At 42.9% G+C, this 27,899-nt stretch overlaps 1 protein-coding gene across 1 annotated transcript in view; it reads left to right on the forward strand.

The window, feature by feature from the left end:
* Positions 1–15,070: 15,070 nt before the first annotated feature.
* The window catches only part of LOC147891623 (uncharacterized), a 36,361-nt gene continuing 23,532 nt past the window's right edge, over positions 15,071–27,899 (forward strand). Inside the window, exon 1 of the mRNA XM_087388008.1 lies at positions 15,071–17,434. Within this exon, the coding sequence (XP_087244134.1) occupies positions 15,319–17,434 (2,116 nt within the window). The 5' untranslated portion in view covers positions 15,071–15,318. The remainder of the gene's footprint in view (positions 17,435–27,899) is intronic.

Here is a 27,899-nt window from a genome sequence, read left to right on the forward strand (position 1 = left end):
GAGAAAGAGGGAAGCCTCATAGCAAATCCAGGGCACGGAACATTGAGTGTTACCATTGTGGCAAGAAGGGCCACATGAAAAAGGATTGCTACAAGCTAAAAGCAGAGTAAAAGGATGAGAAAAAGAAAGCAAATTGGGGTGCAAATAAGAAGGAAGAGAGTCCAAGGGAGGACAAAGGAAAAGTGAAGATCAAGGAGATCAATTCAGTCTCATTGATGATAGTGACACTCTCTTCATGTCTAGTCTACTGCACGGTTGCTTACCATTTAAGATGATGCATATTCCCAAGATTTGATTTTGTATCTTGGTGCTTCATTCCATGTTACTCCCCATAGGGAATGATTCTCCACTTATGACAGTGGTGGAAAGACAAGTTGTGTGCATCTTGGAAATAACTATACATGTGACATAGTTGGAGCAGGTGACATGAAGTTTTTTTTTGCAGATGGGTCTGCTTTTGTTTTGAAAAATGTGAAACATGTGCCTGAGCTGACAAGGAGTCTCATTTCAGCGGGTCAGCTAGATGATGCTAGTTTTCAGACCACCATCTTTGGTTTTGTGAGTTGGAAAATTCAGAAGTGCTCTATGCCTTTGGCTAGGGGTACCAAGTGTGGGACTCTGTATCCCTCACATGTATCAGGGGTGTTTGATCATGTTGTTGCAATAGTCAAGTAGCCAATTACTTCTTTGTGGCATTGCCAGTTAGGCCATATGAGCCAAAATAGAATGAAACCCTTATGTTGTTTGGGTTATGTACTGCATTTGGGTTTTTTTGACTTTGAATTTTGTGAGCATTATCTCTATGGGAATCAAACTAAATCAGCCCATAAAATGAGGGGAAACAAAGAGCTTGAAGAGCTTGATTTGGTGCATTTAGACGTATGTGGTTCCATGCCTACATGGTCATTAGGTAGGGCTAAATACTGTGTGACATTCATTGATGATGCAACTAGGAAAGTGTGGGCTTATGTTATGGCTCGGAAGAGCGATGTGTTCCTGGTATTTTAGAAATGCCTGGATTTGTTGAAACTAAGTCAAGTAGAATGCTAAATGCCTATGGACTGACAATGGTGGAGAATATCTCTCTCATGACTTTCAACATCTCTATGTAACACGCAAGATCAAGAGGGAGCTCATGTCTCCTCATACTCCAAAGCAAAATCTAGTTGCAAACAAGATGAAACGCACCATTCAGGAAAGGTTGCAATGTATGCTTTCCAATGCAAGTCTTTATAGTGATTTTTGGGTTGCGGCAATGAAAACTACAGTGCATGTGATCAATAGATCACCTAGTAAGAGTTTGGACAGTGGTATGCTTGAAGAGGCATGGAGTGGCAAGAAGCCCTCTTACTCTCATTTGAGTATATTTGGGTGTCCGGCACATGCACATGTCCCAAAAGAGCTTCGGAAGAAGCTAGATCCTAAGTCTAGGAAATGCATATTTTTGGGTTATGATGAAAGTGGAGAGATGGGCTATCGTCTCTGGGATCTAGTAGCAAAGAAGATCATACGAAGCCATGATGTGGTCTACGAGAAGAAGATGCATAAGACACCCATGAGGTGTGTGAAAATGAGGAGAATCCCTTTGAATCCACCCACATATGTTGATAGACAATAAGTTGTCCATGCACCAAATGTGCAAGAAATGGTGCCACCAGGTATCCCCACAGCTTCACAATCAAGGGCAGATTATGGATCATCTATCGGTGGAAATGATGAGCCAAATGTGGCTGATATGTAGACAACAAGTCAAAATGCCCTTGAGAAGATCAACTAGAGTGTCTAGACCTATGCTTACTGATTGCGGGGAGCCTTTTTGCTACAGGGAGGCTATGATGCATGAGGATCAGTGCAAGTGGGAGTATGCTATGCAACCAAAGATGAATTCACTCATGAAAAATAAGAATTGGGACTTGGTTTCTTTGCAACACGGAAAGAAAGCATTGCCATGTAAATGGGTCGACAAGATGAAGGTCACAAGTGATGATGTGCCTAAGTATAAGCCTCATGTGGTTTCCAAAGCATTCAAGCAAGAGAAGGGTGTGGATTTTGATGAGATCTTCTCTTCTGTTGTGAAGATGACCACAATTAGATGCATACTTAGACTTGTGGCAGCGGAGGATATGGAGCTTATGCAGATGGATGTCAAGACAACTTTCTTGCATGGGGATTTGCATGAGGAAATTTACATGGTACAGTCGGAAGGCTTTGAAGAAAAGGGCAAAGAGCATTTGGCTTGCAAGATGAAAAAGAGTCTCTATGGCCTTAAGCAAGTGCCTAGAGAATGGTTTCAGAAGTTTGATGCCTTCATTCTGTCCTAGGGTTTCAAAAGAAGTGAGATTGACCATTGCCTCTACACTAAAAGGGCTAAGGATAATAACCTGATACTGCTGGCACTTCTATGGATGATATGCTATTGGCTAGCAACAACACTTATGAGCTAGATGCATTGTAGGACAAGTTATATGAGGCCTTTGACATAAAGGATTAGGGACATATAGGTCATATTCTTGGTATGCACATCACACATGACCGGAGTATGAAAATCCTTTGGCTTTCACAGAAGGAGTATGTTACAAAAGTATTGCAGTGGGGGGAAAGCTCTAAGTACTCCATTGCCTCCATATGTGAAACTGAGTCAGACACATAGTCCCAAATCAGACGAGGAGAGGACCATGATGGCCAAGGTTCCTTATGCATCAGTGGTTGGGAGTCTTATGTATGCTATGATAGCTACTAGAACAGACATTGCATTTGTTGTGGGAGTTGTTAGCTGGTACACGGCTAATCCTGGAAAGAGGCATTGGGAGATAGTTAAGTGCATCATCAGGTACATGAAGGGTACCAAGGAGATGTGCATCTGCTTTGGCAGAGGAGAGATGTGTGTACTTGGGTACACAAATCCAGACTATGTAGGGCATGTGGATAGGAGGAGATCCACTTTTGGTTATGTGTTCTCCTTTGCAAGTGGTGCAGTATCGTGGATGTATCGTGCACAGAAGTGTGTTGCTTTGTCTACCACAAAGGCCAAGTATGTTGCAGCCACAGAGGGTTGCAAGGAGCCTATATGGCTTGATCGGCTAGTGGGAGATTTGGGGGTTCAAACAGGTGTACCGACATTGCATAGTGATTCCATGAGTGCTATTCTGCTAGCACGAAATCTAGTTTTTCATGCAAAGACCAAACACATTGAGGTTAGGTTACCATTTCATCAGGGAGGTACTTGAGGACAAGCACATGGAGCTCTTTAAGGTTCATACGCATGATAACCTTGCAGATATGCTTACGAAGATTCTACCTAGTCAGCGGTTTGAGTATTGTCATGAATTGATGGGCGTTGGATAGAATGCTCAATGGTTGTTCTCCCTTAAAGGCACATTAGCATTTAAGTGGAAGGTTGTGGGGGTTAAAGGCCACTGTGCCTTAACCTCGGTTATGTATAATACTCAAACGCACGCATGTATATATCTATATATATGGATTGCATAGAAGATTAGGGTGTTCTGCACCCACCAAGGCTCTCTTTTGGCTCTCTATCTCTCTCTCTGTCTCTCTCTCTCCCTCTCCCTCTTTTGTTCTGCTTCCATTGAGAGAATTCTCAAGTAGAAAGGGTGAAGGTGAATATGAAGAGTTTGGACTGGAGTATTTTCTCATTTTGAGAAGAGCTTGAACCAAGTATCATTTATTGGTTTTAGTGGTTATTGGAATTCGATATTTCATCTTAGTAAGGGAAAACCTATCAAAAGGGACTTGGATGAACAAGAAGGATTAGGAAAATGGTTGCGGGGGCACTTTCATCCAAGGAGAAAGGGTGAGGATCCCTTTTCTCAACAATAGGTAAAATAGAACAAGAGTCATTTCTGCATCATTGAAGGTTTGGGGAGGCATGCATCAGGTATTGCTACCTCGGATTATGGGTGTCATCTATTCTACCTATTACCCATACACCCCCCCCTCCCCCCAAAAAAATGATGGGTTTTTGACACGTGGCAACTTGGCAAAAAAGAGCTCAGGAAATGCTACCATGTGCCACCCTTGGACTCTTGGAGTATCTCTACCTCTTGGATTACCACCATTGGACTCTTCAACTTTTGCACACTCATGAACTATGAAAAGCTCTTGGACTGCCACCCTTAAACTCTTAGTGGGCTTTTGGACCTGGGAGGGTCAAGGAATTTATACCCCTCTAGCAACATAGTTCAAGTTTTGTTTTGTACCAAGGAATTTCTACCAATGGAGCAGAGTAACGATGGTCATCCATAGGTCGAATATTTGAACATCTATAATTTCTAGTTTCATGGGAGATGTGTTTGTTTGTATTGGGTCCTCTACATATAAGAATACAAGTTGTGCATAAAATGGTATTTTAAATTTCTCCCAATGCTAAATGCATAGTTTTGCTTAAATTTTCCCATTTAAAAAGTTCATCATGGTTGATTCAAATCAATCCTTGTAACTAGAGATCAAGGTGGTTGTAAGAGTTCGACACCATATGATCTTTAATGGCATGCCATGAGCTATAGAAAAAAATCAATAAAAACTCACAAAACTCATAAAAACTTACTCGCAAAATGCCAAGCCCCCTTGTGTGGCAGTCACATGTCGACAAACCACAAGCTATGCAAAAAAAAGGCCATCCCACCCAAAGTTGCCATTTTACTGACAATAGGATTCAAACTCTTCCAGATATAGCATGGCGTCCACTCCAAACCACATAGGCATCTTCTAGCTTGTACAATAAATGTATTTCTTTGTGGGGGTTAAAGGTCACTGTGCCTTAACCCCGGTTATGTACAATACTCAAACACATATATAAATGAATGAAAAAGAAGATTAGGGTGGTTCTGCACCCAGCAAAACTTGTGTGGCTCTCTGTCTCTCTCTCTCCTTCTTCCATTCTTGCTTCCGTTGAGAGCACTCTCAACTGGTATCAGAGCTCGGGTGATCTAGCTGAGCGTGCGTGAATGCTTGGAAGCTCAGCAGCTCTGTGGGAGGAAGGAGAAGCTTTGTGGGAAGCTTTGTGGGTGACTTTACTTGCATCCGAGTGTGCAGAGACCTTGGAGGAATCTTTTGAAAAGTCACTTTGGCTTTACGAAGTGGTTTTGAGAGCCTGTTAAGAGCTTTCAAAGAAAAAGTCGTTTTTTCAGCTTTTCCCTGTTCCGTTCGATGACAGAGACTCCGTATTGACTTGTAGAGGCAACTATTGCTTGCTTTTAGTGTCCACATTACTTCAGGAGCCTGGAAACACCTTCATTCCTGAATCTGGGATCATTTCATTGGATTTCTGAGTCACTGTGTCAATTCCTGCGTTTTTTGCCCGGGTGTTGGAACTCAAGTTTGGAGCAACCATTTGCAGATCTGTCAGTTCTGGTGGACTTAGGAGGTCCTAAAACTTCTATGTTGCTCATCATTCGCACTCCGGTGGAGTTTACAGATAGATCTGTTTCCAAAAACGTTTTTCAGTCCGTGTGTTGGACCTAGTGATTGAGGCCACGGTTTCCAAAACCGTCTGTCCCATTGCGTTCCGGATGCCCAAAAACCCCTACCTATTCTTGTGTGATTCGGTGGAGGATTTTCAGAGTTATAGATCTCTGTGTATTCGATTTTGTCTCTCTATTATGCATTTTTCATACTAAGGTTTTGAAACCTTAGATTTATGCCACATGGCAGTGGATAAGTGTTGACTCCCATTTCTCACTCATCGGTTGGGATTTTGGAGTTCTGGCAGAAGAGAGATATTTGCAGATTTTCTTGCTGGTTCCGATTATGCAATGGTGCCCATGTTTTGAGGCATCTCAGGTTCTATTTTCAGTAGCGCTCATTACCGTGGGACTATGATTTCTTGAGCATACCTTATGCAGATCACTCTAATTGCAGTAGTTTGAGCAGTGTGCGCTCATTCGTGGTGTGCATTGGGTTGCAGTGGATGATTTATAGGCCATTTGGATGCATTGCGGTCCTTATTGGATGCGCTGATAGGCCCAAATTGCCTTGTGGGATGCTATTTTTATGGACGCTTTGCACATGGATGCTATTTTAAGCTGAGGGACAGCTTTGACACATTGCAGGTGATGCACTGATAGTGCTATGCTCTCTTGGATGAGATATTATTGATGCATATGCCAGTGGACAGTGTTTATGCTTGAGTCATTTGGCACTTATTGGCATTTTCTTTTGGGCCAGATTTGCTCATATGGATGCATAGTATATGCACATGAGTCAGATGTATCTTTTGATGCTTTGAGCTTTGAATTTTGGTGATATTTCACTCTATTGTGGCATACACATTTGGGTGCACCTAGTATTTGGTGTGATTCTCTCTTGCAGGCACTAGCATTTGGGATTTTGTTTCATTTGCATCATGGCATCCTCTTCCACGTCTGAAAAGGAGTTTTTCAGCATTAAAAAGTTTGATGGGACAAACTTTTCTTTGTGGAAAGAACAAATAAGGGATGTGCTTATTCAAAAGAAGCAGATTAAACCCTTGGCAGGGATTGAAGCTAAGCCTGCAAATATGTCTGAGGATGATTGGAATGAGTTGGATGCATTAGCAAAGTCTACTATTAGACTTCATCTTGCAGAGTCAGTTTATTTCACAGTAGTAAATGAGCAGACTACGGAAGATTTGTGGAAGAAACTGTGTGCCACTTATGAGAAGGAAACTGCCTCTAATAAAGTTTACCTCATGAAGAGGTTGTTTGAGCTGCAAATGAAGGAAGGGGTCTCCATTGCTTCTCACTTGAATGAATTCAATATTATTTTCAGCTAGCTTCAGGCTCAGAAAATGAATTTTGATGCGGAGACTAAGGCAATATTTCTCTTATGTTCATTGCCATCCTCATGGGATACCTTCCGTATAGTTCTCAGTAACTCTCTGGTGGAGTACTGAAATTTGATGATGTTGTGGGTAGCTTGTTGGCCGAGGAGATTAGACGGAAGTCTATGGATGGCAACAAGCAGGATGCAGCCTTAAATGTGCAAAAGGGCAGATCACAGTTCAGGGGGAAGTCCCAAGAAAGAGGGAAGTCTCGTAGCAAATCCAGGGCACGGAACATTGAGTGTTACCATTGTGGCAAGAAGGGCCATATGAAAAAGGATTGCTACAAGTTGAAAAGAGAGCAAAAGGATAAGAAAAAGAATGCAAATTGGGGTGCAAATCAAAAGAAAGAGAGTCCAAGGGAGGACAAAGGAAAAGTGAAGATCGAGGAGATCAATGCAGTCACACATGATAGTGACAATGATGTTCTCTTCATGTCTACTTTATCTGCAGAGTTGCTTACCACTTCAAATGATGTATATTCCCAGGATTGGATTTTGGATTCTGGTGCTTCATTCCATGTTACTCCCCATAGGGAATGGTTCTCCACTTATGATAGTGGAAAGACAGGTTGTGTGCATCTTGGAAATGACTATGCATGTGACATAGTGGGAGCAGGTGACATAAAGTTTTCTTTTGCAAATGGGTCTGCATTTGTTTTGAAACATGTGAGACATGTGCCTAAGCTGACCAAGAGTCTTATTTCAGTGGGTCAGCTAGATGATGCTGGTTTTCACACCACTTTTGGCTTTCAGAGTTGGAAAATTCAGAAGGGCTCTATGCTTTTGGCCAGGGGTGCCAAGTGTGGGACTTTGTATCCCTTACATGTATCAGGGGTATTTGATCATGTTGTTGCAATAACCGAGCAGCCAAGCACTTCTTTGTGGCATTGCAGGTTGGGGCACATGAGCCAGAATGGAATGAAACTCTTATGCCGTTTGGGTTATGTACCGCATTTGAGTTTCTCTGATTTTGAATTTTGTGAGCACTGTCTCTATGGGAAGCAGACTAAATCAGCCCATAAAAGAAGGGGAAAGAAAGAGTTTGAAATGCTTGATTGGGTGCATTCAGACGTATGTGGTCCCATGCCTACACGGTCATTAGGCGGGGCTGAATACTATGTGACATTCATTGATGATGCAACTAGGAAAGTGTGGGCTTATGCTATAGCTCGGAAGAGTGATGTGTTCCAGGTATTTCAGAAATGGCTGGCCTTGGTTGAGAATCAGTCAGGTAGAACGCTTAAATGCCTACGGACTGACAATGGTGGAGAGTATCTCTCTCATGACTTTCAGCATTTCTGTGATACACGTGGGATTAAGAGGGAGCTCACATCCCCTCGTACTCTAGAGCAAAATCCAGTTGCAGAAAAGATGAACCGTACCATTCAAGAAAGGTTGCAATGCATGCTTTCCAATGCAAGTCTTTCTGGTGGTTTTTGGGCTGAGGCAATGAAGACTGCAGTGCATGTGATCAGTGCATGTGATCAATAGATCACCTAGTAAGAGTTTGGATGGTGGTATTCCTGAAGAGGCATGGAGTAGCAAGAAGCCCTCTTACTCTCATTTGCGTATATTTGGGTGTGAGGCATATGCACATGTGCCAAAAGAGCTTCGAAAGAAGCTAGATCCTAAGTCTAGGAAATGCATCTTTCTGGGTTATGGTGAAAGTGGAGAGATGGGCTCTCGTCTCTGGGATCCAGAAGCAAAGAAGATCATACGCAGCCATGATGTGGTCTTCAATGAGAAGAAGATGCATAAGGCACCCATGAGGGATGTGGAAATGAGGAGAATCACTTTCCAGGATGTGAATCCACCTGCATATGTTGATAGACAGCAAGCTGCCCATGCACCAAATGTGCAAGAAATGGTACAACCAAGTACTCCCACAGGTATACAATCAAGGGTAGATGATGGATCATCTATTGGTGGAAATGATGAGCCAAATGTGGCTGATATGCAAGTGGGACAGCAAGCTGAAATGCCATTGAGAAGATCATCTAGAGTGTCTAGACCGCCTGATAGGTTTGTTCCAGAGGTAGACTATGTGATGCTTACTGATTGCGGGGAGCCTTCTTGCTACAGAGAGGCTATGATGCGTGAGGATCAACGCAAGTGGGAGTATGCTATGCAATCAGAGAATCAGAGATGAGTTCACTTATGAAGAATAAGACTTGGGACTTGGTTTCTTTGCCACATGGAAAGAAAGCATTGCCATGTAAATGGGTCTACAAAATGAAGGTCACAGGTGATGATGTGCCTAGGTACAAGGCCCGTTCGGTTGCTAAAGGGTTCAAGCAAGAGAAGGGTGTGGACTTTGATGAGATATTCTCTCTGGTTGTGAAGATGACCACATTTAGACTAGTGGCATCAGAGGATATGGAGCTTATGCAAATGGATGTCAAGACAGCTTTCTTGCATGGGGATTTGCATGAGGAAATTTACATGGTGCAGCCGGAAGGCTTTGAAGAAAAGGGCAAAGAGCATTTAGTTTGCAAGCTGAAGAAGAGTCTCTATGGTCTTAAGCAAGCACCTAGAGAATGGTATCAGAAGTTTGATGCTTTCATTCAGTCCCAGGGTTTTAGAAGGAGTGAAGTTGATCACTGCCTCTACACTAAAAGGGCTAAGGATAATAGCCTGATAATCTTGGCACTATATGTGGATGATATGCTATTGGCTAGCAAGAATACTTATGAGCTAGATGCCTTAAAGGCCAAGTTGCATGAGGCCTTTGATATGAAGGATTTGGGACTTGCAGGTCATATTCTTGGTATGCGCATCACGCGTGATCGGAGTAGGAAACTCCTTTGGCTTTCACAAAAAGAGTATGTTACAAAAGTATTGCAGCGTTTCAATATGGAGGGGGGCAAGGCAGTGAGTACTCCATTGCCTCCATATGTGAAACTGAGTCATACAGATAGTCCCAAATCAGATGAGGAGAGGGCCATGATGGCCAAGGTTCCTTATGCATCAGCAGTTGGGAGTCTTATGTATGCTATGATAGCTACTAGACCAGACATTGCATTTGCAGTGGGAGTTGTTAGCCGGTATATGGCTAATCCAGGAAAGAGGCATTGGGAGGCAGTTAAGTGCATCATGAGGTACATGAAGGGTACCAAGGAGATGTGCATCTGCTTTGGTAAAGGAGACATGCGTGTACTTGGGTACACAGATTCAGACTATGCAGGGCATGTGGATAGTAGGAGATCCACTTCTGGTTATGTGTTCACCTTTGCAGGTGGTGCAGTGTCGTGGATGTCTCGCGCACAGAAGTGTGTTGCTTTGTCTACCACAGAGGCTGAGTATATTGCAGCCACAGAGGGTTGCAAGGAGGCTATATGGCTTGATCGGCTAGTGGGAGATTTGGGGATTCATACAGGTGTACCGACATTGCATAGTGATTCCATGAGTGCTATTCAGCTAGCACGGAATCCGATCTTTCATGCAAAGACCAAACACATCGAGGTCAGGTACCATTTCATCAGGGAGGTACTTGAGGACAAGCGCATAGAGCTTGTCAAGGTTCATACAGATGATAACCCTGCAGATATGCTGACGAAGAGTCTACCTAGTCAGCGGTTTGAGTATTGTCGTATATCGATGGGCATTGGATAGTATGCTCACTAGTTATTCTCCCTTAAAGGCACATTGTCCTTTAAGTGGGAGGTTGTGGGGGTTAAAGGTCACTGTGCCTTAACCCCGGTTATGTACAATACTCAAACACATATATAAATGAATGAAAAAGAAGATTAGGGTGGTTCTGCACCCAGCAAAACTTGTGTGGCTCTCTGTCTCTCTCTCTCCTTCTTCCATTCTTGCTTCCGTTGAGAGCACTCTCATTCTTTTCATTCTTCTAGTGTCCGCCTAGTGTGTCCGCCTAGTGTGTAGACACACCAATCACACATTTTTTGGCTTGGATATTGGCTGGCCTTCAATCCCCACGTGATAAAGGAATAAAGGAGACCTCTGGTTGTTTAAGAATGATAATGAAAACTCCACGAAGGACCTTGCCCTGGGCACATGGAGTACTTTCGGCAAAGCTTAGGTAAGGAAATGCTGAGTTGGTACAGGAGGCGAACGTGGAGCTCCAACAGAAGGCTGACAAATGCAAACGATCTACATAGGCAAGCAAGGGTCAGCAAAAGGGGGGTGTCTAATAGAAATTATGAATGTAAGGGAGGTATCCAATAGAAATGATGAATGTAAGGGAGGTATCCAATAGAAATGATGAATGTTCCTTCTATTTGTTACCTAATAGCTATGAGATAATCATAAAATTTGTATCTCCTTACTAAAATTTCGTATCAATCTGAACCACTTGCACATCAAAGTCAATTTTTTGTTCTAAATCCTCATAGCGATAACGTTCTCAAATAGTATACACAACATTTGTGTAGAGCAAAAACATTTCCCAAAAAAATTCCACTATCCCACAATTCTCTTACTCGCGTGTGTGTCTGCAGCAATTTGCTCTCATCAATGTTCGACAATCAAGTGAATTCTATGCCAACAACTCGTTGGTAGAAATAGGAACCTACCAAGGGTGTAGGGCAGAGCAAAGCAATTGAAAGACAGATCAAGCTAACATGCAATAGTTCCCTAATCACCCAGCTTCAGGGCTTGAGGGCAGAGAGTAGAAGAGCTGGCTATGGGATGGTAGAGCAAGAAGCTGGTTGAGGGAAAAGGCATTGAGAATGGGTAGGCTAAGCAAGAGGTACTGGAGGGGATGAAAGAAGAGGGCTGAGTGAGGAAGCTTGGAGGCTTTATAGCATCTTAAGGTGGTTTCTAGATGATTCCAGATTTACTTAACTGATTCCTCCCACTTCTAATAACTAATACAATTTTTTACCAACTTGAGGGGTCCTATTTATGTAATCAATCCTATTCGCATCTCTCCCTAAATTGCATTAATTCATTAGTCATTAGTTGTTGCATTCGCCCCCATGATCGTGATTAACCTATGCTTCATTGCGAATAAATCTATGCTGCTTCTACTGCTCTATGATGTGTCCTTCCTCCTCTTTCCCTCCTCCACTCCCTCCTCTCGCCTCCTCTTCTCTCTGCCTCCTCCCTCAGCCCCCGTCCCCTCACTCCTCTCCCTCAGCCCCCCTTCCCTCCCTCTTCTCCCTTTGCTCATCCCCACAGCTTCCCCTTCTCCTCCTCCTCCTCCCCCTTGCCTCTCTCACTTATCCCACTACTCTCCCTTCCCCCTGCCTTCCGCTCAACCCCCTCTCACCCTTTTCCTCCCCTTCTTTTCCTCCTCATCTTGGAGAGGTCTTCACAACCCTCTTCCCCTATACCTCCGCTTTCTCTGGTCTTTATACCTTGGTGTAGAAGCTTCTGCGATCAAAACCTTATTCAAGAAGCTCCCCTCCGCTAGATCTATGCTCCTTCTCAAAATCAGTGAAGGTTTTGGAGACTAATTAATCGTGCGTCTCGCCTTACCTTAGATTAATTTTTTGTGCACGTCCCTCCCAAACATAGAGAAATTAATTAATTGCAATTTTTTCATCCTACTCACCTATTCACCTAATGTATTAATAAAACTCATCTACTCATTTCACTCGCCTCTCAGTGCCATGGATCCTCCTCTTGTATGGCTCTCTTGTGCCTTGCCATCTCTCCTGTGCCCCGCCATCTCTCCTATGCCTCGCTAGCTCTCTTCCCTCTAAATATATGCATGAGGCAACCAAGAACCTTCAGGAATATCTCCCACCGCCTTTGTAACTTTTTCACTCTGACCTTATCTTAATCATGTCCCACCACAAATTCTAATGCCTTGCTTGGGTTACTTGGGCATTGCGCTCCTTCGACTAATATAGTTGTAGAATAAAAGTGATCGTGGGTATAGATGCATGAAACTTTGTGCCTCTGATTTCAATAACATCCAATAGTCCCCAGGAAACTTTCTTGATGGGGTAGGGGGAGGCCATGGGGAGGCCTCTCCCTCATATGAAAGTGGAGAGCGGCAAAGCCGCAAGTCACTTTCATATGAGGGAGAGGCCAACCCATGGCTTTTCCCAACTGTCAAAGTCATGGGTTGAAGAGTTGACACATCAGCAATTAAAAGGTTGATGTGATGGGCAAGTTAGGAAGATTTTAACACTTCAACATTTTAGAAAGTGGCCTCCCTCATATGAAAATGGCGAGCGGCGAAGCCGCGAGTCACTTTCATATGAGGGTGTTGTCTCTGTGCCAACATGGACTTAGGTAGCACAGAATGTGTACGTAGAGTAGTGGCAAAGCTCTGCTTGTACGTGCATAAAGCTAGGAATAATCTCTCTTAGGAATCCGCAACATGCAAGTTCTACTTACAACTCCTACATGCATGTTCTACATGCAAGTCCTACATGCGATTCCTACATGCATGTTCTACATGTGAGTTCTACATGTGAGTTCTACATGCAACTCTCCTACATGCAACATGCAACTCCTACATGCATGTTCTACATGCGAGTTCTACATGCAACATGTAACTCCTACATGCATGTTCTACATGCAATTCTAACATGCAACTCCTACATGCAACATGCGAGTTCTACATGCAACTTCTATATGCAAGTTCTACATGTAGAGAGAGAATGCCTTACAATTCCTACATGTAGAGAGAGAAGCTCTCCAACTTGTATAAATACTCCATAATGGAATGAAGCCCACACTCTTTGGGGTATTGTGTTGAGTTCTACTTTGGTATTCCAAGCAATTGTCTCTAATTGTCCATGCTTCCTTGCAATCCACGTCCAAAAGCATGTCCTAACCTTGCAACTCCTCCTCCCCTCTCCTCCAGCCTTGCAACCCCTCCTCTCCCTCTCCTCCCTCCTCCTCCTCCTCCTCCTCCTCCCCCCCCCCTCCTAACTCCCTCCTCCTCCTCCAGTCTCCTCCTCCCTCCTCCCTTCTCTCTCTCCTTCCCCCCCATGCTCTTACACCTTCTTCCTCTCCCACTCCTATGCTCCCCCTAAACCCTTAGTCCCTCAACCCTTGACCTCCATGATCTACGAGGGAGACGAGTTCTCCACCATGTATGCTATCCTGAACCTTGGATCCTCCTTCTAAACCCTATACCTATTCTAAACCTTAGAACCTCCTTCTAAACCTTGGAACCTCCTTCTAAACCCTGAACCTCCCTTTAACCCTCAAACTCCTCCTAAACCCTTCAACCCCCAATGAAGGCGAAAGCCTTCATTACCCCAATCATAATAATGCACATCCCTTTCACACATGCATGCACTATGTTTGCTTACCCCACTTAAGCCTACGTCTCTCACCAAAATACGACTCGAGGTCCTAAGCTACATGTATACTACAAATGATATTACAAATATATCTGTAGGTGACAAAAGCCTCGGAACCCTGTATATTGTGAATACCCTTCTCTTCCTACGGAAGCCGTGGGAAAGAGACAACAGAGGGAGAGGCCAACCCATGGCTTATCCCGGCTGTCAAAGTCATGAGGTGAGGAGTTGACACATTAGCAATTAAAAGGTTGATGTGATGGGCCAGTTGGAAAGAATTTGACACTTCAACATTTAGGAAAGTGCTTTGGTATGATGTGTTGCATCATCGAGCTCATAGAGCCCACCATTTTTCATGATTTAGGGAGACTTGATCCAAAGGTGGAGATCTCATCTGCGAGACCCATGAATTTGACGGAGTAGGGGATAGGAGGGGGGAAGCCTTTCCCCACTCCTATCCCTTCCATCAGAGGCATCACGCCATGTGTCAGATTCTCAATGCGGGCAGCTGTTTTGGGCAAGGGTGAAATTCCCATTCCACAAGATTTTGAATGGAACGGCTGAGATCGCGTTCTGCACGAACCGAGCCTTTGACGGATTGGAATGGGAAGCACACATGTGGGCCACTAGAGTGCTTGATAATTATTAGGGCCTTAGCACATGGATGGGGCTAGCATGGGTTTAGGATGGGAATCTTTTTGTCATCATTACTCCCATCTTACACCAAGTGGTCTAAGATGGATTTAGAATGGGAGTAGCCACTTTTTCTCCCATCCTAGATCATGGCCTCTAGACCCTCGCAGCCAAAATGGGTTCCCCTTTTTTAGGGATTCAAAAACATGGAAGGATGACTGTCCTTGTCCCCACGAGGTCCTCACGTCTTAAACACATGAAATGATGCCATGTGTCCTCTTCCTCCTAAAGCCATCCCTAGTTCTTTTTTTGTTAGCATATGGTGGGATGAGAATAGGATAAAAATATGCATAGAAACCAAGTTTTCAATGGCAAAGGGTATTAGCGAGGGAAGGAGCACGATGGACACGCAACAACGCTCCCAGCTCTTGGCAGCTCAAGTTTCAACCCAAAGCCCAACATCTTTCCAACACCACTCCAATCAAACGTCGGCGCACAACAGAGGAGTACAACTCGGTCCTGTCTCGTGGGCTATACATGAATCCATTCTTCGAAAGAGTTGCTCGCTTCATCCTCGGCCAGTTTTGGCCTTGGTGGTTCTCTCATTTGCCCACTTCCACCAAATAATTCCATATCTATGGCAATACTCCTCTGTTGTGCATCTCTTACTTTATCGTTCGCATCGAGCTTGCCTCCGCTTGCGCTTGAGCCCCAATCTCTGGGCAGTAGGCAAGCAGATGCGGCAGCATTTCGCAGGCCTACAAGCTCCAATGTCTTAGATAGGCTCAGCCCTCGGACCAGTGTAGGATCGTTACATGTCCCCTATTTGAGGTGGATGGTCAACGAGCTACACGGTGGGCGGAAGTTCAAGTGGTCCGAGATTGCAAACGATATGTTAAGCGAGCTAGGAACAAGCAAGACCTGTCATATACATGCGTTAGATGCCCACCATCAAAGTGGCATTACGAGTAATAAAGACTGGTATGCTGATGACAGGATTCTCCGTCAGCCGTGTAATAAGACCGATGTTGCTACCTATGCCTCCCTTTTGCAGCGTTGTACCGGTGCCAAGTCGCTGTCTGAGGGCGCACGCGTGCATGCACACATGATCAGGCATGGATATGGTCGCAACACATTTCTGAGTAACCTTCTTGTCCAAATGTACAGCAAGTGCGGGAGCCTCAAATATGCACGTGCTGTGTTTAACAAAATAGACGATAGGAATTTGTACTCTTGGACAATTATGCTCGCTGCTTATGCCCAGAACGGGCATGAGAAGGAGGCTCTACAAATATTTGGTCAAATGCAAGTTCAAGGCTTCGAGCCAGACAGGGTCACCTTCATCTGTGCTTTGGATGCGTGTGCCAGTGTGGCAGCCCTAGAAGAAGGCCGAGAGATCCATGCTACTATTGCTGGTAATGTATGGGAGCTGGATGTTGTTATGTGGAACGCCCTCATCAATATGTATGGCAAGTGTGAGAGCCTGGATGATGTAAGGGCTGTGTTCGCAGAGATGCCAATGTGGGATGTCATTTCCTGGAATGCCATGATGGCAGCCTGTGCTCAGAATGGGCATGGCAAGGAGGTCTTACAATTATTTGATCAAATGCAGACAGAAGGCTTTGAGCCAGACAAGGTCAGCTTGATCTGTATGCTGGATGCATCTGCAAGTCTTGCAGGCCTTGAAGAGGGTCAAGGCATCCATAGTACTGTTATAGTCAAAGGATGGGAGTCAGATGTTATTGCCGGGACAGCCCTCATCAATATGTACGGCAAGTGCGGGAGCCTGGATGATGCAAGGGCTGTGTTTGTAGAGATGCCGGTGCGGAATGTGGTTTCCTGGAGTGCCATGATGGCAGCTTGTGCCCAAAATGGGCATGAGAAGGAGACCCTACAGCTGTTTGGTCAAATGCATGCAGGAGATGTAAAGCCAAACAAGATCACCTTCACCTGCATATTGGATGCATCTGCCAGTGTGGCAGCCCTAGAAGAGGGTAAACAGGTCCATGCTACTGTTTCTGTCAATGGATTGGAGTCAGATGTTGTTGTGTCTAACGCCCTTATCAATATGTACGGGAAGTGTGGGAGCTTGGATGATGCGAGGGCTGTGTTTGCAGACATGCCGTTGCGGGATGTGGTCTCATGGAGTGCTATGATGGCAGCTTGCGCCCAAAATGGGCATGGGGAGGAGGCCCTATTGTTATTTGGTCAAATGCAGGCTGAAGGCTTGAAGCCAAACAAGGTCACCTTCCTCTGTGTTCTTACTGCATGCAGCCATACAGGTCTGGTTGCTGATGGGAGGCAATACTTTGCCTCTATGAATTGCGACCATGGCATAAGCCCTGGGGTTGACCACTATGTGTGTTTGGTTGACCTTCTTGGACGAGGAGGACTACTGGAAGAGGCAGAGGACCTGATCATCAGCATGCCATTTAAACAGGTTGCTGCAGCATGGGTGAGCTTGCTTTCATCGTGCAGAATCCATAACGATATAAAACGAGCTGTGCATGCTGCAAATTTTGTTTCCGAGTTAGATCCAAGTAACGCATCACCGAATGCATTTCTAGCCAATATTCAGTCTAATGCACACAGATTGGACGATGCACTAAAGATGGAAACGGCAAAGGCTGATAATGACATCAAGGTGTTAGGTCACAGTTGTATGGAGCTGAGTAATGTGGTGCATGAATTTACTCTTGGAGACACATCATACCCTCAACAAAAGGATATACCTCCTGAGTTGCAGAGGAGTTGTATTTGCTGAGGAGAGGTTGAGCTTTATTGAGGTGAGAATTCAGTACATAAATCATTATTTTTTTAAAGAAATCTGCGGTGAGAATTAAGTACATAAATCATTCTTGGAGACACATCAGAGAGGATGTACAGCAGCGGATATATGGCTATAGCTCAAATGTAGCGCTTCTTGATGTTGATGAAGAATAAAAATACATGCTTTGCTACCCAGGGAGGTGTTGGTGTGGAGGTGGCTGGAGTAACTCCAGTTAAGTATTCCGGTTGCGGGAAGTACCTTGCCACAAATGGGCCATCTTCGTCTCATTTCCAGCCTGCTAGGAACTCTCAACTTCACCAAGGACCTTTGCGGGTCTCATGTGCTTTTAACACATGAATCTCTTAATAGGGTTGTATACATAAAGCTGAAGGATCCGTTTACCCTTTAGATGGGTGAGTCCTCTTAACTTTAATTAAGAGCGAATGTAAATATGTCCTACAAGACGATCAAAGTTCGAGATGCTTCACCATATACGGGGGATATTTACTCCCATTTTACCATCTCTTGATTTGGAATTCTTGTTTAGCTAGCTCTGGCTTACATTAGCACTAGTTGTAGCTTGCTTGGGTCATGATGATGTTATGCTCAGGCAACATTACCTCGAAAGGATCAGTCGGCACGTTCCCTTTGGACAATGTGTATTGCGTTTCATGTATATGGTTAAAAGGGCTTTCATGTTAAGGTTGTCTGTGAGGGTGAGTGGAGCCTTAATTAATGGACGTGGCATAATTGTGGACTCATGTAGGGAATTGGGGGTTTGTAGAGTAAAAGGCAGGTGAATCAAAATTGAAGCTGTGCGTGCTAGCGTGAGTGTTGACTCTACAGATGTTGGCTGGGAGGAAATTGTTCTTTGATTGTAGAGAATGTGGTTGTTTGTTATTTTCATTTTGGTACCAGAGGAAGGGGTTGGCATAGCTCTGGAGAGCTTACGCTACACGACCGTCTTATTCACATTAGCAGTGCCATCTCCACGAATTTGCTTGTGACAGAAGCGAAGGATGCATACATTGTCGCTCCAGACTTAACTATGCGACGAAAATCTTCTTCTGGTCAGCGTTGATTATAGTTGGGTCGCAGTTGTGAATTATCTGAACCAAATCCATTAGGTATAACTCCATGGAGGTTGTGAGCGTAATACAGCAACAGATTGTTCCAATTGTGGCGCAGTGCAATAAGCAAATCAGGGCATGTGTCCGTTGATCCAAACTGTTGGATTTAAGCCTTGACTAGACTAGACGATTAGCAAGGGTGTTCATGGTTTCTTCCAATCGGCAACACAAATCATATATTGTATTCTGGCCCATTTGTGGCAAGCAACCGGAATACTTACTCCACACGGCCCTTCATGGCCGTGGTTGGCCATTTCCGGGTTGGAAAGTGCCCACCCACTCCCCTATACAATAGTCACAAGCGTGGGAGAAGGGAGATATAGAGGCAGTAGCTTCAGCCCACAATGTTCTTTGATTTCCAAGAATTTTATACTTCTTCCACTTGAGGAGTTAGTCAATGTATACTTTGTTAGCATTGCCCCGTTAGGGACAAAGCAGAGCTCTAGCTACTACAAACTTGACGCCCTTTGAAAGCGGAACAACTGGAGTTATACTCTGCCACTTGGGGAGAGTGCTCTAGCCACGTGTGTGCCTCTTGTTACGGAGTACTTTGTCTTTGAAACCCACAATACATCTTGGAATGTAGATAATATGGCCTCCTTTATCCGTAGGTGGCGATTCAAGTAGAACTGCACATTTTGGTCCACGTAGTATCACCATTTAGACATGCAAAACATTGTGGATCCTAGAGAAAGTGTGTAACTCTAAGTGATAAGCCACCTTGAACTTGTGAATGATTCCATAAGAACCATAACACCGATGAGCTAGCTTAGTGTTGGTATTACCGTTTAGGGAGGCACATCAATTTTTGTGGAGACCTACATACACATAGTTCCCTACTTTGAGAACCAAGTACCTCCGCATAATTTTTTTTGCTTGGGTTAGGTCTTAATCATGTTCTTTCTAGCAAGTTGTAGAAGATATTCCATCCATTTCAAATCGTCCCGAGCTTGTTAATTTTGCACAGCCATGTCCAAAAATGTGAAAGGCATCCCCACTTTGCATCCGTACACTGCTTCAAAAGGACTCTTCCCAATAGATAAATCTTTATACATATGCAGATCACTCTGGTTGCAGTTTGAGCCATGCGTGTTCATTCGTTGTGTGCATTGGGTTGCAATGGATGCTTTACAGGACATTTGGACTGAGATCCTTGTTGGATGGGCTGACAGGCCCATATAACCTCGTGAGATGCTTTATTGATGGATGTTTATCACACAGATGCTATTTTATGATGAGGGACAGGTTTGACACATTACAGTTGATGCACTGATAGTGCTATGCTCTCCTGGATGAGACATTATTGATGCTTATGCCCATGGACTGAGGCATAAACGCAGGTTTGACACATTGCAGTTCATGCGCTGATAGTGCTATGCTCTCTTGGATGAGACATTATTGATGCTTATGCCCATGGACTGTGTTTATGCTTGAGGCATTTGGATCTTATTGGCATTAGGTTTGCCATTGTTTTATCATTACAGGTTGGTATTTTCTTTTGGGCCATATTTTCTCATATGGATGCATAGTATATGCAAATGAGTCAGATGCTTTGAGCTTTGAGCTTTTGGTGATATTACCCTCTATTATGGTGGACAAATTTGGGTGCACCTAGTATTTGGTGTGATTCTTTCTGGCAGGCACTAGCATTTGAGATTTTGCTTTATTTGCATCATGGAATCCTCTTCCATGTCTGACAAGGAGTTTTTCAACATTAAAAAGTTTCTGGGAAAAACTTTGCTTTGCGGAAAGAATAGATAAGGGATGTGCTTATTCAAAAGAACCAAATTAAACCCTTGAAAGAGATTGCAGCTAAGCCTGTAGTTATGTCTGAGGATAATTGGAATGAGTTGGATGCATTAGGAGAGTCTTTTGTTAGACTTCATCTTGCAGAGTCTGTTTATTTCACATTAGTAAATGAGCCATCCTCTTGTGTTCATTTCCATCCTCATGGGCATGTATGTTTTTATTGAAGCTATGCTTATATATTAATATAAAATCTTGGCAAAATTTTATCAAAATTATTTTTTTAGTTTCACAATATTGATAGGATGTAGTATAGTTTTATATATTTTCTTTTGAATTTTGAGGTAAAAAATGTCAATCCTGGCAAAAGTTTCAAATCCTGGCAAATCTTTCAAACATTTATTTTTATTAGGGTATACAAACTTTCGACACCAATATACAAGTTTAGCTTCTTAATAAAATTAAACTGAAAAAATCATCCATGCTCATGGGATACCTTTCATATAGCTATCAATAACTCTGCACCTGGTGGAGTACTGAAGTTTGATGATGTTGTGGGTAGCTTCTTGGCCGAGGAGATTACACGGAAGTCTATGGATGGCAACAAGCAAGATGCAGCCTTAAATTTGCAGAGGGGTAGATCACAGTTCAGGGGGAAGTCATAAGAAAGAGAAAAGTCTCGTAGCAAATCTAGGACACATAACATTGAGTGTTACCATTGTGGCAAGAAGGGCCACATGAAAAAGGATTACTACAAGATGAAAAGAGAGAAAAAGGATAAGAAAAAGAATGCAAATTGAGGTGCAAATAAGAAGGAAGAGAGTCCAAGGGAGAACAAAGGAAAAGTGAAGATCGAGGAGATCAATGTAGTCACTGATCATAGTGATAATTACATTCTCTTCATGTGTAGTCTACCCGCATAGTTGCTTACCACCTCAGATGATGCATATTCCCAGGATTGGATTTTGGATTTTGGTACTTCATTCCATGTTTCTCCCCATAGGGAATGGTTCTCCACCTATGACAGTGGAAAGGCAAGTTGTGTGCATCTTGGAAATAACTATTCATGTGATAGTGGGAGCAGGTGATAGTTTTCTTTTGCAAATGGGTTTGCTTTTGTTTTAAAAAATGTGAGACATGTGCCTAATTTGACTAAGAGTCTCATTTCAAAGGGTTAGCTAGATGATGATGGTTTTCATACCACCTTTGGATTTCAGAGTTGGAAAATTTAGAAGGGCTCTATGGTTTTGGCAAGATGTGTCAAGTGTGGGACATTGTATCCCTTACATGTATCAGGAGTGTCTAATCATGTTGTTACAATAACCAAGCAGCCAAGTACTTATTTGTGGCATTGCTTATTGAGGCACATGAGCCAGAATGGAACAAAACTCTTATGCCATTTGGGTTGTGTATCCCATTTGAGTTTTTCTTACTTTGAATTTTGTAAGCACTGTCTCTATGGGTGGTAGCACGATTGGCTGAACTAAAAAGCAATGTCCATGGACAATGCTTCTTCAATGCTTGTAAAAGCATATTTTAAACCTATTGTGAGATTGGTCAGGAGTGTAAATATAAAAATAAAAACCATGTCCCACGTCCATGATGCGTAACTAACAAAGACACTGTAACTGCCAACCTGCTTACCTTTTTGAAACCTCCCGCTTTGAATATGCAACCTGAAATCAATCTCTGTCTGTGTGTGTGTGTGTGTGTGTGTGTGTGTGTGTGTGTATGTGTGTGTGTGTGTGTGTGTGTGTGTGTGTGTGTGTGTGTGTGTGTGTGTGTGTGTGTGGGCACTCTTGGTTCTTTCTTTGCATTCTATGTCTTTGTATCTTAAAAACATCCTGAGAGTAGCAACACTTAAAAAAGATGCCAGAAGAGGTGAGATCCTGAGTGAAGTGGAGTCTGCAAATTCCACTACTAGCGAGGAACAAATCAACTTGAGACCAGAGTAGAGTAGCAGCACTTCAAACCAACGAAATCTTTGCAAACACTCCTGCTGAATTAACAGCGTCCCCAGGACCATCAAAGTTCATACTCAAATTTTCTGTCGAAAAATGGTACGTGCCTCTGCAGGAAACATGTTTTCTTTTCTATTTCTTAAATGACATTGCAAATCAGGACAGGTGGCGATGCTTTATGCTACTTTTTGTAGGTGCGTCTAGGTTATTTGTCTCCAGGACCTAAGGATGTCAATGCAGAGACATTGATGCAATTGACCCGTCAAGACAAAGAGGTAGATGCTGTTAGAGAGTACGAGGCTACAAAGAAAAGAAAGCAATGACAGAAAGAAAGGGCGAAGCGAGCTATGGCGGATCAGGCAAATGTTGTATCTGACATGGACAAGAGCTAAAAGATAGCAAAGGATTTTGTTTCCTTATTTGAAGAACAAACAAGAGGAATGGACTCAGAAACCAGAAAGGATATCTTCACACAAATCTTGTTTCATCCCAATATCAAACATTTGCATAGTGCCAACAAAGAAGTTCAGTTGTTGCAGGGATCAATCGTATCCAATTATATGCAACACCTTAACCCATGTCAAACAACCATGGAGCCATGATGAAGTTTTCTCCAAAAGGTCTACTATGATGATGTTGATGAATTTTGATGGGCAAGAATGCCAATATTTCAGCATTGCAAAGGCTTCCAAGCTTTTGGGCGTCCACATGAGAAACTTCTACTCTGCAAAATCTCACTTGTCCATCAACGAATAGGGAATGTTGTCGCTATCCTCCTGCCGAAGACAACAACAACAATGCAATAACATTACACAAGAGGCTCAAGATATCGTGTCTACATTTTGGACTTAGGAAACATGGGTGTCCCCCAATAAGAAAGATGTTTGTAGAAAGAGGCCCTAAGCAGAAAAACCTATGTGAAGCACCTTGTCCAGCTTCTTGAGGAACCTCACGTCTGCATTCGCCTCCCCATGATTCCTCGTCTGAGTCATAATGAACTGCTTCTAGATTGGTTTTTGCCATGATGAATTGCTTCTAGACTAGACTAGTCTTTGCCATGATGAATTGCTTCTAGACTAGTCTTTGCCATGATGAACTGTTTCTAGACTGGTTTCTACCATAATGAATTGCTTCTAGAATAGTTTTTTCCATAATGAACTGCTTCTAGACTAGTTTTTGCCATGATGAAGTCATTTGAGGTTGCATTCTCAATGCCATGTAACTGCTTGGAGCCATGTAGACTCCAAGTTAAGGAATCACACACTCAAGTGGATCTTCTGTTGGACTGCTTTGTCAATGCCACTTGGTCCTCTTGCGTGGCCGTGTCACTCATGGCTTCTCTTGTAACTGCTTTGAGAATGGTTTGTGACTAGTTTCTGCTTGTGCTTTAGCAATGTTATAAGTTTTTTCACATGTGCCCAGCAATGTCTGTCACTTTAGAAGTGCTTTTGCAAGTTCTTTACGGCTGTCTTTTTACTTTAGAAGCTTCTATGGTATTGGATTCATGCTCAGTGACTGCTTTACCACTGCTTTCTTTTTAAAAACTACTTTTTGACACCTTGATTTTTTGACTAGTTGTCAGTGCTTTAGCAATGCTTTGTGACTGCTTTGGCAGTGATTTGCATATGCTTGTTGTTGCTTTGGCAGTGCTTTATGACTGCTTGTCCTTTTCTTGACTACTTTATGAGTGCTTTTCCACTCCTTTCTACTTGTAATGTGCTTTGCATGAAATTTACAAGTTCTCTATATGTGCTTTGTGACTGCTTTGAAAGTTCTTTACAATTGATTTGTGACTACTTGTCCACTGCTTTCTATTTGAGGAGTGCTTTACATGTGCTTTTCAATGCTATGATAATGCTTTAGTGGTGCTTTTTCACTGCTTGCTTTGTGATTGGTTTGGTAGTGTTTTAGCAAAGCTCTATATGTGGTTTGGCATGTTATTTGCATGTGCTTTTGACTTCTTATATTTGGCTAAGAATTGCTCAGTGAGCTTTACCACTACTTTCTTTTTAAAAATTGCTTTTTGATAGCTTGATTTTTTGATTGTTTGTCAGTGCTTTGCATGTGCTTGTTACTGCTTTGGTAGTACTTTATGACTGCTTTATGAGTGCTTTTCCACTGCTTTCTACTTGTAATTCTACTTGTAATGTGCTTTGCAAGTTGTCCACTGCTTTCTATTTGAAGAGTGATTTACATGTGCTTTGGCAGAGCTTTACATGTGCTTTAGCAATGCTTTCCATGTGCTTTACATGTGCTTTTCATGTGCTTATTACTGCTTTGGCAGTGCTTTATGATTGCTTGTCCTTTTCTTGACTACTTTATGAGTGCTTTTCCACTGCTTTCTACTTGTAATGTGCTTTATGACTGCTTTGAAAGTGCCTTAACATTGATTTGTGGCAACTTGTCTAGTGCTTTCTATTTGAAGAGTGCTTTACATGTGCTTTGGCAGTGCTTTGCCTTTGTTTGTTACTGCATGCTAGTGCTTTATGACTGCTTGTCCTTTTCTTTACTTTATGAGTCATTTAACATTGATTTGTGGCTGCTTGCCCACTGCTATCTAATTGAGGCGTGTTTTACATGTGCTTTTCAATGCTATGACAATGCTTTAGTGGTGCTTTGCTTTTGTGATTAGTTTGGTAGTGTTTTAGCAAATCTCTGTATGTGGTTTGGCATGTTATTTACATGTGCTTTTTTGACTTCTTAGATTATTAGCTTTTAAGCACAAAAATCGTTCTGACCAATAATGCTACCACCCACATAGAATATTATGTTACTCACAGTCCTGAAATTGCATATGCTTTTGACTTCTTAGATTCTGCTAAGAATTGCTCAGTGATGACTACTTTACCACTGCTTTACAAGTTCTGTGTATGTGCTTTGTGACTACTTTGAAAGTGCTTTAACATTGATTTGTGGCTGCTTGTCCACTGCTTTCTATTTGAAGAGTGCTTTACATGTGCTTTGCATGTGCTTTGGCAAAGCTTTACATGTGCTTTGGCACTGCTTTGCATGTGCTTGTTACTACTTTGGCAGTGCTTTATGAGTGCTTGTCCTTTTCTTGACTACTTGATGAGTGCTTTTCCACTACTTTCTACTTGTAATGTGCTTTGCATGAAATTTACAAGTTCTTTGTATGTGCTTTGTGACTGCTTTATAAGCTCTCTATATGTCCATGGAGTGCTTTACATATGTGTTATGATTTCTATCCATAGAGTGATTTCTATCCAATTGTGCTTCCTTTGTTTTGTGCACCAGCATAGGTTGAGTTCTTTAAGCGATTCAAGGAAAATTTTCGAGAGATCAAGATTCAATGACACTCGTTTGAGTGCTTGAAGCCCTATTTCATTCGAAAGATGAAGGACTCAGTTAGTATGCCACCTTAGTTAGTTGAGTTTGGTTTGAGACCCACATATAGGGTTCTTCTATTTCTTTGTACTATAGTTCTTTTGGCTTTCACAACTAAGAAGAGGAAAACTGTTTTCAGCCTCCACCTTTGTGTGTATTCCACCATTGTGTATGTGAGAAAGCCGCAAGTGAGACTCCTTCCCTCTCTCCCACTATCTTCACATGGTATCACAGCCTTGTTCGTGGTAAGGAGCTCAAGAAAGCAAACCAAGTTCGCGGTATCCTAGTAAGAGGACCAGTGTTGCTTTCCTTTTTCGAGTTTGAGAGCAAATCTCTGCAGGTAGCACAGGCAGAAGTGCAAGAGTGCACTGTCTCAGATTGAGACGCCCTTCGCGGTGTGGCGAGAGGGCAGTATATGCTGCGGGATATGGCAAAGCCCCTGGTGACTTTATTTTTCTGATTCGAGGCCAGTTTTGAAGGCGGAAGTTCTTCGCAGGCACTCGAAAAAAGGGCCTATTTTTACTGTGCGACCACTGCTCGGCTGGTCGGTGAAAAGTTGCCGCAAAAATTGCATCATATGCCTGTGTGCAGAGATATTGGAAGTTGCAGAATCATGCTTGTTGCCTGTTGATGCAAAATCGTCACTAGGAAGTGACTGCGTGTTCAAATACCACTTTCGTCAATTTTGCAGATCTGCTCGTGTGAGGCAAAAGCTATGTTTTTCGCAGTGACAGAATATTTTGCAGTGTTCTGTAATGGCGTCTGATTCTCTTTCACAGATTGTTACAGAAAAGCTTGACAAGAACAACTTCCAGGCATGGAAGTTTAGAATGACGAATTTCCTTATGGGAAAAGGCTATTGGGAGTTCATTACAGGAAATGAAGAAGAACCAGTTCTTCCTAATGTTACCAATCAACAAGAAATGCAGGCATTTAAAGGATGGCATGAGAGAGCCAGAAAAGTTATGTACTAGCTGTCTATCAGTATTTCGGATTCTATGATTGTGCATATTCAGGATGCAAGTACGCCAAATGAGGCATGGGATACTTTGGCAAAAATGTACAGCACAAATATGCAAGCCAGGAAAATGCAGCTCAAACAGGAGTTGCACAATGTGCAGAGAGAAAATTTGAGCATAAATGACTACCACATGAAGGTGAAGAAAATTGCAGATGCACTTGCTTCCATTGGGTCACCAGTGGAAGATGATGATCTAGTTTCTATGACCTTGAATGGTCTAGGAAAGGATTATGCACAGTTTCGGACATCCATTGCCGTCCGTGAAAAATTTTCTGATTTTGAAGAGTTGTTTGCTCTTCTAATTTTTGAAGAGCAGAGAAATGGGGGTGCATCTTCTTCAGGAGGAACTTCACAAGAAACTATCTTCTACTCAAATGCTGGAAGAGGTAGAGGCAGAGGTAGAGGAGGCCGATCTGTAGGCCGTGGTAGAAATCAAAATATGCAGCAAACTCAAGAAAACCAGTCCTATGGAGGAGGACGTGGTAACTCTAGAGGTAGGGGGAGCCAAAGAGGTCGTGGTGGATGGCAGAGAGGCCAAAATGCAAACAACAATGTTGAATGATACTACTATGGAAAAATGGGTCATATGGCTAAGGACTGCTACAAAAAGCAGAATGACATTATGAATGGAAAATTGTAGCAATGCAATTATGCATCTTCTAGTAGACAGGGTGATGATAGAAATGAGCATCTATTTATGGTGTAGCACATGACCAATTCTGTGACAAGTGCAGAAGAATGAAATGATGTGTGGTATGTTGACTCAGGTGCATCAAACCACATGACAGGTCATGCAGAGTGGATGCAGGATGTAAGGAAAATGGAAAAACCAGGATTTGTGGAGACTGGTGATGATACTGCACATCCTATTATGCAGATTGTTAAAATTCCTTTGTCTATGCAGGATGGGAAAAAGAAATACCTGTCTGATGTATTTCATGTCTCGAACATCACCAAGAACCTAGTTTCTATTGGTCAAATGGTTGAGCAGGACTTGCAGGTCAGATTTAATCCTCATGGATGCTTTGTTGAGGATATGAAAAATAACGGTCGCTTGATAGCAAAAGGAAAGAAGAAGGGTAGGATGTTTACGTTGGATGTGGACATGCCTGAATTGAGTGCAGTAATGTTTGCACATGGGACCGGTGTAGTTGCAGATATTGATATTTGGCATAAACGCATTGGTCATGTTAATATACAGTGACTTAAATCAACGCAAGCCCAAAATATTGTTGCAAGATTGCC

This window comes from Dipteris shenzhenensis, chromosome 17 (genome assembly GCF_047967505.1).
Source record: "Dipteris shenzhenensis isolate YYH24624 ecotype China chromosome 17, Dip_SZ_1.0, whole genome shotgun sequence".
NCBI classification, from domain to species: domain Eukaryota; kingdom Viridiplantae; phylum Streptophyta; class Polypodiopsida; order Gleicheniales; family Dipteridaceae; genus Dipteris; species Dipteris shenzhenensis.